Source organism: Zonotrichia albicollis, chromosome W, assembly GCF_047830755.1.
Source record: "Zonotrichia albicollis isolate bZonAlb1 chromosome W, bZonAlb1.hap1, whole genome shotgun sequence".
Classification (NCBI taxonomy): domain Eukaryota; kingdom Metazoa; phylum Chordata; class Aves; order Passeriformes; family Passerellidae; genus Zonotrichia; species Zonotrichia albicollis.
Genome location: NC_133859.1, coordinates 25480661 through 25495975, shown reverse-complemented (window position 1 = coordinate 25495975; position 15315 = coordinate 25480661). Strand labels below are relative to the sequence as shown.

General features: G+C 43.2%; 1 protein-coding gene across 4 annotated transcripts in view; it reads right to left on the bottom strand.

Moving 5' to 3' along the window:
* The window catches only part of LOC141726967 (ras GTPase-activating protein 1-like), a 190671-nt gene that overhangs the window by 86479 nt on the left and 88877 nt on the right, over window positions 1-15315 (bottom strand). For all 4 annotated transcript variants that reach the window (XM_074532116.1, XM_074532115.1, XM_074532117.1 and 1 more), the window contains exons 16-19: window positions 13878-14050; window positions 13566-13725; window positions 13248-13390; window positions 12398-12513 (exon numbers count right to left, since the gene is read on the bottom strand). In XM_074532116.1, coding sequence (XP_074388217.1) covers window positions 12398-12513; window positions 13248-13390; window positions 13566-13725; window positions 13878-14050 — 592 coding nt within the window. The remainder of the gene's footprint in view (window positions 1-12397; window positions 12514-13247; window positions 13391-13565; window positions 13726-13877; window positions 14051-15315) is intronic.

Genomic DNA, 15315 nt, shown 5'->3' with positions numbered 1-15315 from the left:
ATAGTGAAGACACCTGAGAGGGTGGGGGGGGTTATGCAAAGTGACTCCAAGACCAGCATGCTTTTGGGACCTCGACTCCAAAATGCACAGAGAAAACCCTAAAAACAACGAGCCAAAGAAGAATTGAGAGACTAAAGTGATGTCTGGACGTGAGGAGCCAAGTGCTGAGCCTGCAGAGATGCGGAGTCCCTCTCGCCCTGACCATGGGAGTCGTCCCCAGCGCCGAGACTGAGGGGGACCGCGCTGAGAAAGTAAGATCTGACGGGGACACCACGCCCTAAAGGCTCCCACGAGGACCGGATCCCCCGGCTCTGCCCCTAGTGGACAGAGCTGCGTAAATCCTCCTCCTCTGAGTCGCCCTGGGAGACGCAACGGGGACTGCAGCCCTGCCGAGCCGCCCAATCCTGAGCTGATCACTTTTAATAAAGGCATTAAAAAGGAGAAGAAGTTTCCTGGCCCTGTTTATTTCACACCTCAATGTCTTTTTTGGAGTGAGGGGCCAAAAACTGACCCCAGGATTCAAGGTGTGGCCTCACCAGTATCAAGTACAGAGGAACAATCACTTCCCTGCTCCTGCTGGCCACACTATTTCTGCTACAAGCCAGGCTGCCATTGACATTCTTGGCCACCTGGGCACATGCTGGCTCATTTTAAGCTGGCTGTAAACAAGCACTCCCAAGTCCTTTTCCATTGGGCAGCTTTCCAGCTACTCCAAGCCTGTTGCACTGCCTGGGGTTGTTGCGACCCAAGTGCAGGACCTGGCACTTTGCCTTATTGAACTTCATACAATTTGCCTCAGCCCATCTATCCAGCCTGTCCAGATCCCTCTTCATAGCCTTCCTATCCTAAAGCAGATCAACAGTTCCACCCAACTCTGTTCCATTTTCAAATGTACAGAAGGGCAAAAGCGAGAAAAACTCACGAGCTGACATAAAGACAGTTTATTAGGTAAAGTAAAAGCTGTGCATGCAAGGAAAGCAAAATAAATTCATTCACTACTTCCCATTGGCAGTCAGGTGTTCAGCCATCTGCAGTAAAGCAGGGCTCCATCATACATAATGGTTACTTGGGAAGACAAATGCAGTAATTCAAAAATGTGTCTTCTTCATCTTTCTTTCTCTGCAGTTTTATTGCAAAGCAGAACGTCATATCATATGGAATATTCATTTAGTCAGTTGGGGTCAGCCATCCCAGCTGTTTTCCCTCCCAACTTCTTACCCATGTCCAGCCTACTTACTGGGGGATAGGGCAGAATGGGGAGAAAAAATACAACCCTCAACACTGTGTGAGCAGTATTCAGCCAAAACATGAGTTTGTTATCAACACTGTTTTAGTCACAAATCAAAAAGAGAACACCATTCAGGCTTCTATGAAGAAAATAATCTCCATCATATATAATGTAAAGTAATACACGGTTAAGGGGAAAATGCATAAAATAAAAATGATAAAAAGAATTTAACATCCAATGAGCCTCTGACCATGAGCAACCTGTAAACAGATTACTGTTATGAACAAAAATTCGGTTAATAATTTTTTTGAGAGAAAGAGTTATAGGGAGGCAGCAGGATCTCTGTTTCTGCCAGGGTTCTTCGTGCTTTGTTATTGTAATCACGGGTCGTTGTAGCTTATCTCCTCTTTTGTATTAGTAAAAGCCCCGGCTGGGGTGGGGTGATGGCCCTTCCCCGAGGCAGTGCTCTCTTACAGCATAGGGAAGACACCTGAGAGGGTGGGGGGGGTTATGCAAAGTGACTCCAAAGACCAGCATGCTTTGAGACCTCGACTCCAAAATGCACAGAGAAAACCCTAAAAACAACGAGCCAAAGAAGAATTGAGAGACTAAAGTGATGTCTGGACGTGAGGAGCCAAGTGCTGAGCCTGCAGAGATGCGGAGTCCCTCTCGCCCTGACCATGGGAGTCGTCCCAATGCCGGGACCAGGCAAGACCGAACGCTGAGAAAGCAAGGTCTGACGGGGACATCACGCCCTAAAGGCTCCCACGAGGACTGGATCCCCCGGCTCTGCCCCTAGTGGACAGAGTTGTGCATATTCTCCTCCTCTGAGTCGCCCTGGGAGACGCAACGGGGACTGCAGCCCTGCCGAGCCGCCCAATCCTGAGCTGATCACTTTTAATAAAGGCATTAAAAAGGAGAAGAAGTCTCCTGGCCCCTGTTTATTTCAGTTGGAGGCGCTCGTCCGGAACAGCCACGCCGCAAGAAGATTCAAGACTGGCCATCTTGGACTTCAGGACAGCTGGCTATCAGGACCAGAGGGATCAGCTCAGGAGCAGCAACGCAGAGGAGCACCGGAGCACCGGATTGGTGAGAAAGCCGGTGGCGGGAGTGGGAGACGTGCGCATGTGTGTGTGAATGAGACGGAGGCCGGTAGCCGGACCTTCGAAGTGAGAGCGGAACCCTCAGTACCGCGTTTCCAAGCTTTCGCGAGAAAGCCAGCCGGAAACAGGGGGAAACGAGTGGAATTAGTGTGACTGAGACGTCTCCCAAGGGGGAATAAAGGGCCCCCCCCCCCCCCCCCTCCAGGAGTGCGGAGGGAATATTTGTATGAGTGGCACGCACCCAAAATAGGCCCTGACAGAGGGAAGTCAGGCAGATTTGTCAGTCCCGAGAAGGATTCGGGTAGCATTTGTAAGTCTCGAGAAGGATTCGCGTAAGATTTTATCAGTCCCGAGAAGGATTCGGGTAGCTCACAAGCCCTGCAGGCAAAAGGAAGTCCTGACACAGGAGTCAGGCAAAAACCCCAGCGAAGGAGGCTGTTGTTTGCTTTTAAGTCCTGATACGGTAAAGCCTAAAAATTGGCGGGTTAGGCAAACTAAAATCAGGCAGTTGTTTTTCTTGACTGAGGGAGTCAGGCACGACCCGGATTCTTAGGCCGAGGCTTCGTGTGTTCAAGTCCCGATAGATGTAAGACCTGACGTGGGGAAAAGTTGGGCAATCAAGAGATCGGGCAGTTGTTTCAGTATAAAGTTCTGAGCATCAGGCAGAAATTTTGAAGTTCAGTGGAGGAGGCTGAAGCTCCTCAAAGAAGGTTATTTTTTGAAATTACCGGTCAGTAAAGGCACCTTTGGGATTTTTTACTGTTAAGACCTGTAAAATGGGAGGGTGTAATAGTAAAAAGACCGGCAAGAGACTGAGGTATATACATCCCAATAGTCCCTTAGGAGAACTGTTAGTAAAATGGGATTCTATAGAGGCCACGGAGGGATTAGATAAAGTGAAAATGATCCATTATTGTATGGAAGTGTGGCCAAAATTAGAGTTACAAGGAGGATGGCCTTGGTGTGGGACAAAGGATAAGTGGATGTACCAACTATTAAATAATTATCTGACAGCTCGAGGCGATACTGATCCTGAGCAATTATTACACGTAGCTTGCTGGGTAAAGAGCGCTGTTGGGGATGAAGGGGTGCGAATTTCTAAGGTACAGAGGAAGAAAGAGGGGAATGAAGGAGGGGATGATAGGACTAGTAAAAGATGGGACCCCCTGGATTATCTGCCTCCTTCTGCCCCTCCACCTTATAATTCTCTTCTTCAAGCACCTCAAATGGCAGGTCCGGTTCTTTCCCCGGATGCCATCTCATTACCACCTGTTCAAACTCCTCCTTCTATCTCTTCAGCTTCCGCTATGATAAACCCAGTATCCCCTCCAGTTCCGTCTGCACCACCACAAGCGCCTACTCCACCTGCTGCATTCTCCACCCCTTCTCCAGCTCCACTTAATATTCACTCAGGCTCTTCTCCCCCTCCTATTGCTGTCCCTTTACCTCCTCCTAGTTGGGATACAAATGCCTCCTCGCCCAGTAAACAGCTATCAGCAAATACACCTGCTGATGGGCAGAACGTTCAGGGTAACCCAGATATCCCTCAAAGGAGTTTGGCATCTGAAGATGGGCCGTACTGTAGCACCAGATCCAAGACCTCCAAGGCAGAGAGACTCTTTCCCCTCAGAGAGGTTCCTATGGGAGGAATAGCGGGAGGTGTTGGCTTTGTGAATGCTCCCCTAACTGCTTCTGAGGTGAGAGGATTCAAGAAAGAGTTGGGGCATTTAGTTGAGGACCCAGTGGGCATAGCAAAACAAGTGGATCAATTTCTAGGTCCAAATATCTACACTTGGGGGGAGATGAATTCCATCCTGAGTATATTATTTTCCCCAGAAGAGGTCCAGATGTTTAGGGCAGCTGACATAAGAATATGGGAGAAAGAGAACCATCTAGGACCCCAGGTGCCATCAGGTGAACAGAAATTGCCACTAACAGATACCAGCCAGAACCCTAACCAGGAGGAGGGGAGGAAGGCCATGATGGAATATAGGTCTTTGATAATACAGGGGATCAAAGAGTCAGTTCCCAAAGGAACTAGTACCCAACTGGCATTTGAGGGCACACAGGAGAAATATGAAGCTCCTGCTGCCTGGCTTAAACGCCTAAGGCGGAACTTCCAGTTGTACTCTAGAATAGACCCAGACACCCCAGAAGGTCAAATGCTACTAGAAGTCCAATTTGTTACCAAATCTTGGCCTGATATAAGGAGGAAACTGGAAAAGATGGAAGATTGGCAAGAGAGAGACATTAATAAGACAGGCATTGAAGGTGTATTTAAGGAGGGAGGAAGAAAAAGCAAAGGCCAAGGCTAAGATCATGGTTGCTGTAGCCAGAGAAAGTGCAGGGTGGGCAGGTCCACCACCAGGAGGAGGCAAGGATAGGTCAGTACTGTCAGGTGCAAAAGGGATAGAGACACCTCAAGTCCCTTTGAGAGAACGACATTGCTATTACTGTGGAGAGCCAGGACACACCAGGAGGTTTTGTACAAAACTCAGTCTCGATGTGGCAATAGCCAGGGAACAAGATAATTTAGGCAAGATCCTTAGAGGTGACGAGTAGAGGGTCAGGGGCTTTTTAATATAGGGGACCCGATGCAACATCTAGAAGAGCCCTTGGTGAACTTTGGGGTGGGACCCCTTAATGAAGGCATTTGAATTTTTTTGTTGATACAGGGGCAGATAAGTCCTGTCTCAACAAAATACCAAATGGTATGGAAATTGGGAGAAAATTTTGTGAAGTATTGGGTGCGGAGGGGAGACCATTTAGAGCATCAGTGATTGAAGAAGTGAAAATAATTGGGAACTCAAGGCAATGTAAAGCTAATTTTCTTTATCTGCCTAACTTAGAAAAAAGTTTGTTAGGACAGGATCTGCAAGTTCATTTGGGGGTTGGGATTGTCCCAAGGGAAGGGAGGATGGTAGTACAAGTGATGAAGTTATTTCAAGGAGATGTTGCAGAGATAAATCCTGAGGTATGGGCTGAAGGGGGAAAGAGAGGCTTATTAGACATTCCACCGATAACAATAAAAATGCAGGATGATACCTCACCCATACGGGTTAAACAGTATCCGATTTCCCTAGATGGAAAGAAGGGGCTTGCTATAGTCATTGAACAACTGTTGCAAGAGGGAATTTTAGAACCCTGCATGTCACCACATAATACCCCTATACTGGCAGTTAAGAAAGCTGAAGGGAAATATAGGCTGGTACAAGATTTAAGGGAAGTCAACAAAAGAACCATTGCCAGACATCCAGTTGTGCCCAACCCGTATAGTCTACTAAGCAGAATTCCAAGAGAACATGCTTGGTTCACTGTTATAGATTTGAAGGATGCTTTCTGGGCATGTCCTCTGGCAACAGAATGTAGGGATTGGTTTGCCTTTGAATGGGAGGACCCGAGTACAAAGAGGAGACAACAGCTAAGGTGGACCCGATTACCACAGGGGTTCACTGAATCCCCAAATCTCTTTGGACAAGCTTTAGAGAGTTTGTTGGAACAATTTGTCCCTGAAGAAGAAGTGCAGATCCTGCAGTATGTTGATGACCTGATGGTATCAGGAAAAGAAAAAGATCAGGTCAGACAAACTAGTATTAAGCTTTTGAATTTTCTGGGGGAGAAAGGACTAAAAGTTTGCCAAGGGAAATTACAATTTTTGCAATCAGAAGTAACATACTTGGGGCACATAATAGGGGGAGGGTATAAGAAACTAAGCTCTGACAGAATTTCAGGTATTTTAGCTCTCCCGGCCCCAAAAACGAAAAGAGATGTGAGAAAACTCCTGGGCTTGTTCGGGTATTGTAAGTTATGGTTAGATCAATATACACAGAGTGTGAAATTTCTGTACAATAAGCTAGTGGATCCAGAACCCCTATTTTGGACAGCTGAAGATGATCAACAATTGGAAAACTTAAAAAACAAACTGTCTTCCGCCCCGGTCCTAAGCTTACCAGACCTCAGGAAGGGCTTTGACCTGTTTGTGAGTGCCGAAGGAGGTATAGCCTATGGAGTATTAACTCAAGAGTGGGGAGGGTGCAGGAAACCTGTGGCATACATATCCAAATTGTTAGATCCAGTGGCTAGAGGCTGGCCAGTTTGTATACAAGCAGTAGCAGCAACCGCAATCCTGATAGAGGAGACTCAAAAATTGACCTTACAAGGAAAAATTGAAGTGCATACTCCTCATGATCTTAAGGCAGTACTGAGACAGAGGGCTCAGCAGTGGTTAACTGATGCTAGAATATTAAAATATGAGATAATACTAATGAACACAGAGGACTTAGAATTTATCACATCAAATGCCCTCAATCCAGCACAATTCCTAATGGGAAAGCCTATAGAGAATTTAGAACATGATTGTCTTGAATTGGTTTATCTCCAAACAAAAGTAAGAGAAGATTTGGAAGATCAGCCTCTAGCAACTGGAAAAAGCTTATTCATAGATGGCTCTTCAAGGGTAGTAAATGGAAAAAGAGCTTCAGGTTATGCCATTATAGATGGAGAAACATTACAAATTGCAGAAAAAGGGAAACTATCCCCAAACTGGTCAGCCCAAAGTTGAGAAATCTATGCCCTGAAAAGGGGACTGGATTTACTGGAGGGGGACCAGGGAACTATTTATACGGATTCCCAATATGCGTATGGGACGGTTCACACATTTGGGAAAATATGGGAAGAACGTGGATATTTAAGTTTGAAGGGAAAAAGCTTAGCCCATGAGAACCTAGTTAGATCAGTATTAGAAGCTCTACAGAAACCGACAGAAATAGCAGTGGTCCATATAAAGGGGCACCAGAGAGGAGACAGTTTTGAAGTTAGAGGAAACCGACTGGCTGATCAGATAGCCAAAGAAGCAGCTTTAGAACCAGGAGATCCAGTAAAAATTTTAAAGGCAAAAATGACACCCGAAGAAGGGGAAAAAAGGGAAGAACCTGTATTCAGTGAAGAAGAATTAGAAGCTATAAAGGATTTAAGGTTACATCAAGGACAACAGGGAGAGTGGTTAACCTCAGACAGACGGGTGTTTTTGAATAAAGCACTGGCTCGGACAGTGCTAACAGAATTACACAAATTAACTCACTGGGGAGTCCAAGGACTATGTGATCATTTCTTAAGGAATAACCTATGCATTGGTGTATATAGCCTGGCTAAAGCTGTTACAAGAGGGTGTGTCATTTGTCAAAAAGTGAACCAGAAAGTTATGAGAAAAGTAGCACCCGGAGGAAGGGAATTAGCCTTGAGACCCTTCCAAAGCATACAGATAGATTTCACTGAGATGCCCCCAGTGCAAGGGTACAGATATTTACTGGTTATAGTTGATCATCTCACACACTGGGTAGAAGCCTTCCCGATCAGAAGGGAAACAGCTCAAGTTGTAGCAAAAGCAATCCTAGAGAACATTATCCCCAGATATGGAAAGGTGAACACCATAGACTCAGACCGAGGTCCACATTTTGTGTCCCAAACATTACAAAATATAGTTGGGGCTTTAGGAATTAAATGGAGGCTGCATACTCCGTGGCATCCCCAGAGTTCTGGGAGGGTGGAGCGAATGAACAAAACTCTCAAAAATGTGTTAACTAAATTGATTGAAGAGACAAAAATGAATTGGCTGAAATGTTTGCCCCTAGCGCTATTGCGCATCAGAACAAGACCTCGGTCTGACATAAGAATTTCACCTTATGAAATGATGTTTGGGCAGCCATTCTTGCTAACACCTTATAGCACAGGAGACTATCTGGAAGGGGAAGAAGCTACCAGAAAGTATTTAGAAATAATTGCAAGAACTCTGGAAGGACTTAGAAAGAAAGGATACCTTCCTCAAACTTCCCCTCTTGACACAAAAGTTCACAACATTAGCCCAGGAGATTGGGTTTTGATAAAATCATGGAATACGGGAACACTAATGCCTAAATTTGAAGGCCCCTTCCAGGTGCTCCTGATCACTAATTCAGCTGTGCAGACCAAAGAAAAAGGTTGGACTCATATTACAAGAATAAAGGGGCCAGTCTCACCCCCAGGTACGGGACCAGAAACATCAGCTTTTCCCTCTGGCATTGAGCCAGAGTCCACACCACTCTCACTCCCCAGCGCTGGACAAGATTCATCTGCTACACAAACTAATTCACCTGAGTACACTGTGATAAAAGGACCAAAGGATTTAAAGTTGACTCTTAAAAGGAAGAGTCAAAAAGACTGAACTGTATGGGAAGACATTAGTAAAATGTTTCAAGACTGTTTTGTGTAAACTATGTTAGTCACTCTCACCCCCTGGCATTGGACCAGGATTCAACATCAGTTTTTTTTCCCTGCTGGCATTCTGGCATTGGGCCAGACTCCCAGTTTTTCCCCCTGGCATTGAGCCAGAGTCCACACCACTCACCTCCGGGCACTGGATAAGGATTCATCCACATCACAAGTTAATTCACCTAAGTATACTGGGATTTAAAGTTGACTCTCAGGAGGAAGAGTCAAAAAGACTGAACTGTATGGGAAAAATTGGTATCAGAGTTCTAATATTGCTTAAAATGTTTCAAAACTGTTCTGTGTAAACTATGTTGGTAAAAGGTTTAAGGCTGTAAATAAGTAATTCTAGTTTAAGTTCCCCAATATATTTCTAAAGACTCCAGGTTAATCCTCTACAGAACATTCCCCTGGGGGGGAAACTAAAATTTGTAGGGAACAGACCAAGAGAGGCTTAACCAGAGAAGTGGGTAGAAGGGACTCTAAAGAGCTTGGAAGCTATTCCTCACTAAAAAAATTCCCCAAGAGGCAAGGCCAGGTGGGCAGGCTGTGCAAGATGACCCATACCGGACTCTTGGGAAGGGTAGTAATGATGGCTCTAATTGCTGGTGGTGCTCTGGGAAGCCCAGCTGAGCCGTGCAGTGAGTGCTACCAACCCCGCTATGAGGAGGAAGTGAGCTCCTTGTCGAGAGTCCACATCAGTTCTAACCCTGATTGTGTTAACCTCTTCCAATTGGTCCTTTATCAGAAAAATAAGAGAGTGTATTGGATAGCCCAGAATACTGCCACTTTTAGGCAGCCACTCCTAGGAGAGTGCCCTATAGGAGAAACCTGGTCGTGCTTTGAATGTGATGCTGCTGAAACAAGCTCAGCAGATCTAGTAAAAAGCAAAGAAATGGTGAAAATGGTAAGAAAAATTGTTTGTTACAAGTATTTATATGAGTGTACTGGAAAAGAGATAAACCCCTTTTGGAACACATTTCAGGGGAGCTCTAAACCCCTAAGTTTGATCTCATCTGGCAACTGCATTGCTAGGGTGATAAAACCAATTTTCTTATTACCCAAAGAAACTGGATCAAGTTTGGGAGTTCCTATATATAATGATTTGGGAGAAATTAAACAAAACCGGGAAAGTAAAACAGAAATTGAGAAAATCCAAAATTGTAAAAGCCAAGTTCGGATCCCGATATCTGTGTTGAACAAAGTCATCCGGCTCCAGGCAGTATTAAAAATAAAGAATTCAATTATTAGGGACATTTCAAACGAAATAAAAAGATTAGCATGTGTAAATAATCAAGATCAAACTCCTACACTTGATCCCAGTGGGTGGGAGAACTTAGAGATTTTCAGAAGAAATGTATGGGAAAAGGTGGTTTTTCTCACTGTGTGTAGACTTGGAGGATTGCTCTTTTTACTATGCTTATTTAACTGTTTTAGTAAAACAGTATTGGCTGTACAAACCAACCTGAAGAAACCAAGAAAAGTAACAAGGTTAAGTAACCATGATTACCAAAGTGCACAAGAGACTTATAGTAGATTCAATACAAAAAATTGTGAGTTGATGCGAGCGTAAGAATTTAAGCTCGATCAAAGAAAAAGAGGGGGGACTGTTATGAACAAAAATTCGGTTAATAATTTTTTTGTGAGAAAGAGTTATAGGGAGGCAGCCGGATCTCTGTTTCTGCCAGGGTTCTTCGTGCTTTGTTATTGTAATCACGGGTCGTTGTAGCTTATCTCCTCTTTTGTATTAGTAAAAGCCCCGGCTGGGGTGGGGTGATGGCCCTTCCCCGAGGCAGTGCTCTCTTACAGCATAGGGAAGACACCTGAGAGGGTGGGGGGGGTTATGCAAAGTGACTCCAAAGACCAGCATGCTTTGAGACCTCGACTCCAAAATGCACAGAGAAAACCCTAAAAACAACGAGCCAAAGAAGAATTGAGAGACTAAAGTGATGTCTGGACGTGAGGAGCCAAGTGCTGAGCCTGCAGAGATGCGGAGTCCCTCTCGCCCTGACCATGGGAGTCGTCCCAATGCCGGGACCAGGCAAGACCGAACGCTGAGAAAGCAAGGTCTGACGGGGACATCACGCCCTAAAGGCTCCCACGAGGACTGGATCCCCCGGCTCTGCCCCTAGTGGACAGAGTTGTGCATATTCTCCTCCTCTGAGTCGCCCTGGGAGACGCAACGGGGACTGCAGCCCTGCCGAGCCGCCCAATCCTGAGCTGATCACTTTTAATAAAGGCATTAAAAAGGAGAAGAAGTCTCCTGGCCCCTGTTTATTTCAATTACCACATTGGAATTACAAAACTCCTGGTGGCAGCAGGAAAACAATGCCTCATTTACTAATAAAAGCACGTGGCTGGCGCGGAGATGGGCTTCCTCTGGAATTATCAGGGAACACCCAAGGACGATCATCACTTGATAGATATCATCAATCAAGATAACCAAAGTCGCCAAGAAACATACATCTGAATACAGGACTTCCCCTGATCAGCCTGCCACTACTCAGGAAACAGCAATTGTCCAGCCCTGCACAATGAAAGAAACCTTCATCCATATGCAGGGTTACAAAAGAAATCGGAGCACCTCTGCCTCAGGCATAAAAAACTGTATAAAACAGCCTCGCTGGAGACGGCATTTGTGAACAGAGGGGGATCCAATGCGATAGAGGTTGGATATAGGTTCACCCAGCGCCAATCCCGGGCTCGATGCTGTCTCTTTGACTGTGGTTTTTGAGGACCGTCTTTTGGTCACGAGAATAAAATCTTTCACATTTAGTAATTTGGCTTTCTGGTTGATCATTTATAACAATCTCTTTTTCCATACCATTTACACAATATACTTGGGTTGTACACTATCCAGTACATCCTCATTAACCACCATCCCTCCTTCCCATCCTTTAGTATGCATACAGATATCATTCCCTTAGTCTATAGCCCCCCCTCCCCCCAAAGTGTCCATAAAATGTCCATTCAGTTCACTTAGTCTGTAACCTGGGCTCTGTTAAGGTGGTCACTTGGAACAGGAGAAGTAGTGCATTGTGTGGAGTCATTTGGCACCAAAAGCAGTTCAGATTGTGTCACTGCTGCACTTGCACTGCTTTTTGCGAAGCTCATCCACCACTAGTTCAAGTGGTCCCTTTTATAGTACAACTTCCTGCATGCAAATCATATAACGAGTTACAACAGTTCAATTACATATCCATTACAATCTCTACCCCTGGTCCTTTTGGACCAGGCTATAGAGTTTTACATCACAATGAACTCCATGCCTTGCCCCTGCTCCAGCACGGATTCTCCATGGGCTGCAGTCCCTTTGGAGGCATACCTGTTCTAGCATACAGTTATTCACAGATCAGCCACTTCAACTCCAGCTCATACTGGAGTTCCTTCATGTCCAGTATGGCAGCACTAAACCATGGCATGATTTCATTCAGGCCATGATAGTCCACTGTTAGTCTCCACTCTCCGCCAGACTTTTGCAGGCCATATGGAACTATTCAAGAGTGATTAAGTATTACTGCTTACTCCTTGGCTCTTCAATTGATGAATCAGCTTCAGCCAGGGTCATCAGCCACTCTTTTGTTAACTCAGTCACCTTCTATCCATCATCTAGGTGCCACCCCCTTCTTCTCCCAAGGTCTTTTTCAGATGACAGATGGGAAGAAATTCCCTGAAAAACCTAACCCACAACATAGCCCTAAAGAATTTAGTCTTAGTACTAACTAGTATAAGATAAACCAATAAACCACCATTTTTATGGTGCAATGTAAACAACAGACAGAAATTTGAAAGTACATATTTGAACAGAAGAGTGCAAACTTACGGAGGCAGTATCTCTGCAGCCATGAATATTTTCTCCACCAATTCCGAAAGTATACTGAGTAGATGTGCCAAATTAGTGTTTACATCTTCATTTTTTTCTAACTTCGAAGGATTTAACTAAAACCAAAAGGAAAATAGACATAAGTTTTGTCTCTTGAATAGAACTACATATATAATTTGATAATATTACACACTGAATACTATTTCAAAATAAATTAAATATTCTACTCCTGTACAAATCTTATACAGAACTTACAAATCTGTTTCAAGGGCTAGCTAGAAAACTAGTGTGAAAAAGCAAAGTTTTAAAGTTCAAGCGCACTATACTTTAAACAGCACATTTAACACTATCCACAAGTACCCATCTTTTTCTAACTATGTATATTTTCATCTTTTAATCCAGTATTCTGAGGACACAGCCCTCCCCTTTCCATAATTAAGTTCAAGTGAAACAGAAGTTAGGAGAGTTGTTTTAGAAATAAAGGTAGGGTCTAACACAAGCAGTTAATGTAAGGGGAGTTTAAAAATTAAACTTAGTTCAGGCATTGACTTCTAGCATATCTGGAGCTTAAAACAAGTTATTTAAGGTAGGCCATTCAGTAAATGCTGAAACAGAACATACAAATGCTAAAGAATAAATACATAATTGAAAGAAACTTGAGTTTAAAAGTTTATTTAAAAATGATGCTATGAACATTGTCGAAGCTCACATTTAGAAAAAAAACTCATTATCAGTTCAGTTCCAGTACTGAAATTATTTCTGAAGAATTAATAAATGCCTCTGAAGCAAATAACCAGTAGATCATCGTTTCAACAACTCAAAATTTAAAAAACATAGTTCAAGTTATCACCTCACAGGACTGCTTGCTCTCCATTATCTTTAATATACTATCTTTCAGTGCATGATGAACAAACTGTGTTGCTGTGGCTTTCATATATTGCTCCATAAGTGTACTTGCTAAAGTGGTGGCACGAAACAAAGTAGTAGCTTCATCTGAAACAAATAAAGGATAAAGTTGGGAAAATGAGGCAACAAAAAGCAGAGGGGAAAAATAAGCTGTGTTGACATTTTGATATGTGATGCAATAAAGAGAGGAGACAGAAATGAATACATGGGAGTCATTCCCTCCCCAGAGTTTCAGCTAATGTTAGTGTAATTAGTACAGTACCTTCCATGCTTATTTCCCTGTCATTTAGTGTTCGTAACAATAGCGACTCAAGCTTTTCATGAAGAAATATCTTCAATAAAATGCCAGCCAACAGTGTTCTATCCTGGCCACAAACATGTGATAAGGCATAGACTACATGCATCTCTTTCTGGAGTATGAGCTGAAAGAAAACCAAAACAATGTTCAGAAATTTGTGCTAAAATAACAGTTGCCACAAATACAACTTAGCAACATCTGAAAGTGGTACTGAAATTTCTCTCAAACAACAGAGAAACTGATTTTGACAGAAAAAATGAGGAAAAAACTTAATACCTCTTTAAACTCACTGTACTCCTCTTCTGGCATGATCTTCTCCATAGAATATCGTGCTCGGACACGCAAAGATCCTGGCTCAATACCTTTCAGTGGTATATGGGAACTGAGTTGAAACCACTCATCTGTTGCATGTCCTTTCTGTAATCGGCTTAATTGGCAACGCATAAACACTTTAAGAAAAAAGCATTGTTAAATAGGTTATCTCCAGCAAAACAGTGCTAGCATTGAATAAAAAAACCATTTTTTTTTCAGCACATAACCTTGCTTCAGCACAAGACTATTAATAAAAATGATCAAAATTTGTGTCATCAAATATATGGACAGATTATCTCTCAGATGGTTTAAGAGACTCCTGAAAACTGAAGTTGAAATATAAAGCATGCTGTAAATAATGTATACCCAGAGATTTGAAAAAAGTTTTCTTTTTAATGCCCCAACAGGGAAAAAAGCCCCTCTGCTCCCTCCATCACCTATCAAACCTTGGCAGCAATAAGAAAATTAAAACAGGTAAAATGCTTAGAATTCACTGTCCTCTTTTGAAGCCCTGGGCTCATACTTCTATCAGGTCTGCTCTTGAACCTCTTTGTTACCATTTTTAGTCTTTACTTTTAGCTTTAGTACATATTTCCTAAATGTTGTCAGATTTATTTCTTCAATACTTTGAAACTCCCAAGTTTAAGGCTGTAGCATTTTATGCAAAACATATAAGAAGTCTTTCCCAGACAGGTTACTGCCCAAATAATGACAAGTCAACTACATATGACAAAAACATTAATTCACTTTTTTTGGTGGTGTTGGTACCTTAAAATTACAAAGTAATGACCTGCACCAGCCTATTCAACCATAATTGAAAGTCTCATCTGATAGCTGACTAGTAAGCTGCAGTAGTCAGACTATGGACCATTCCAAATTAAGTACATGCACTCCTGAACAGACTGTCTGGAACTTCCAAGCAAACACTCTTATTCTGCATCTCTTGATGAAATTTACTTTTAATCAAGTCCCTCACATTTAAACATAACAACTCTCCCAACAAAAAACACCCAATCATCCCCCCAAAAATCAAAACAAACAAAAACACTATCACACACTTCTTTTTCACTTTTCTGCAAAACATTTGAATAGTTCTGGCAGACTTTTCACTGCCCCAATTCTGCAGTATGTTGGGCCATCATTTGCATAATCAGATAATGGAACAGAATGACATAATATTTCTAATATAGATTTAATATCTCATATTCTTTGGAGTTGATGAATTGATAAGGTAACACAAGTCAGTCAGGTAGTGGATATACCAATTCATCATTATCTACTATTTATCACAAGTGTGGACTGGACTGTCTTGACACCAGATAATCAATTGACTTTCCCAAAATATTTCTTCTGAGCAAAGCTCTTACACCCTCAACCGAGCAAGGAGTTTTCTTCTTGTTTT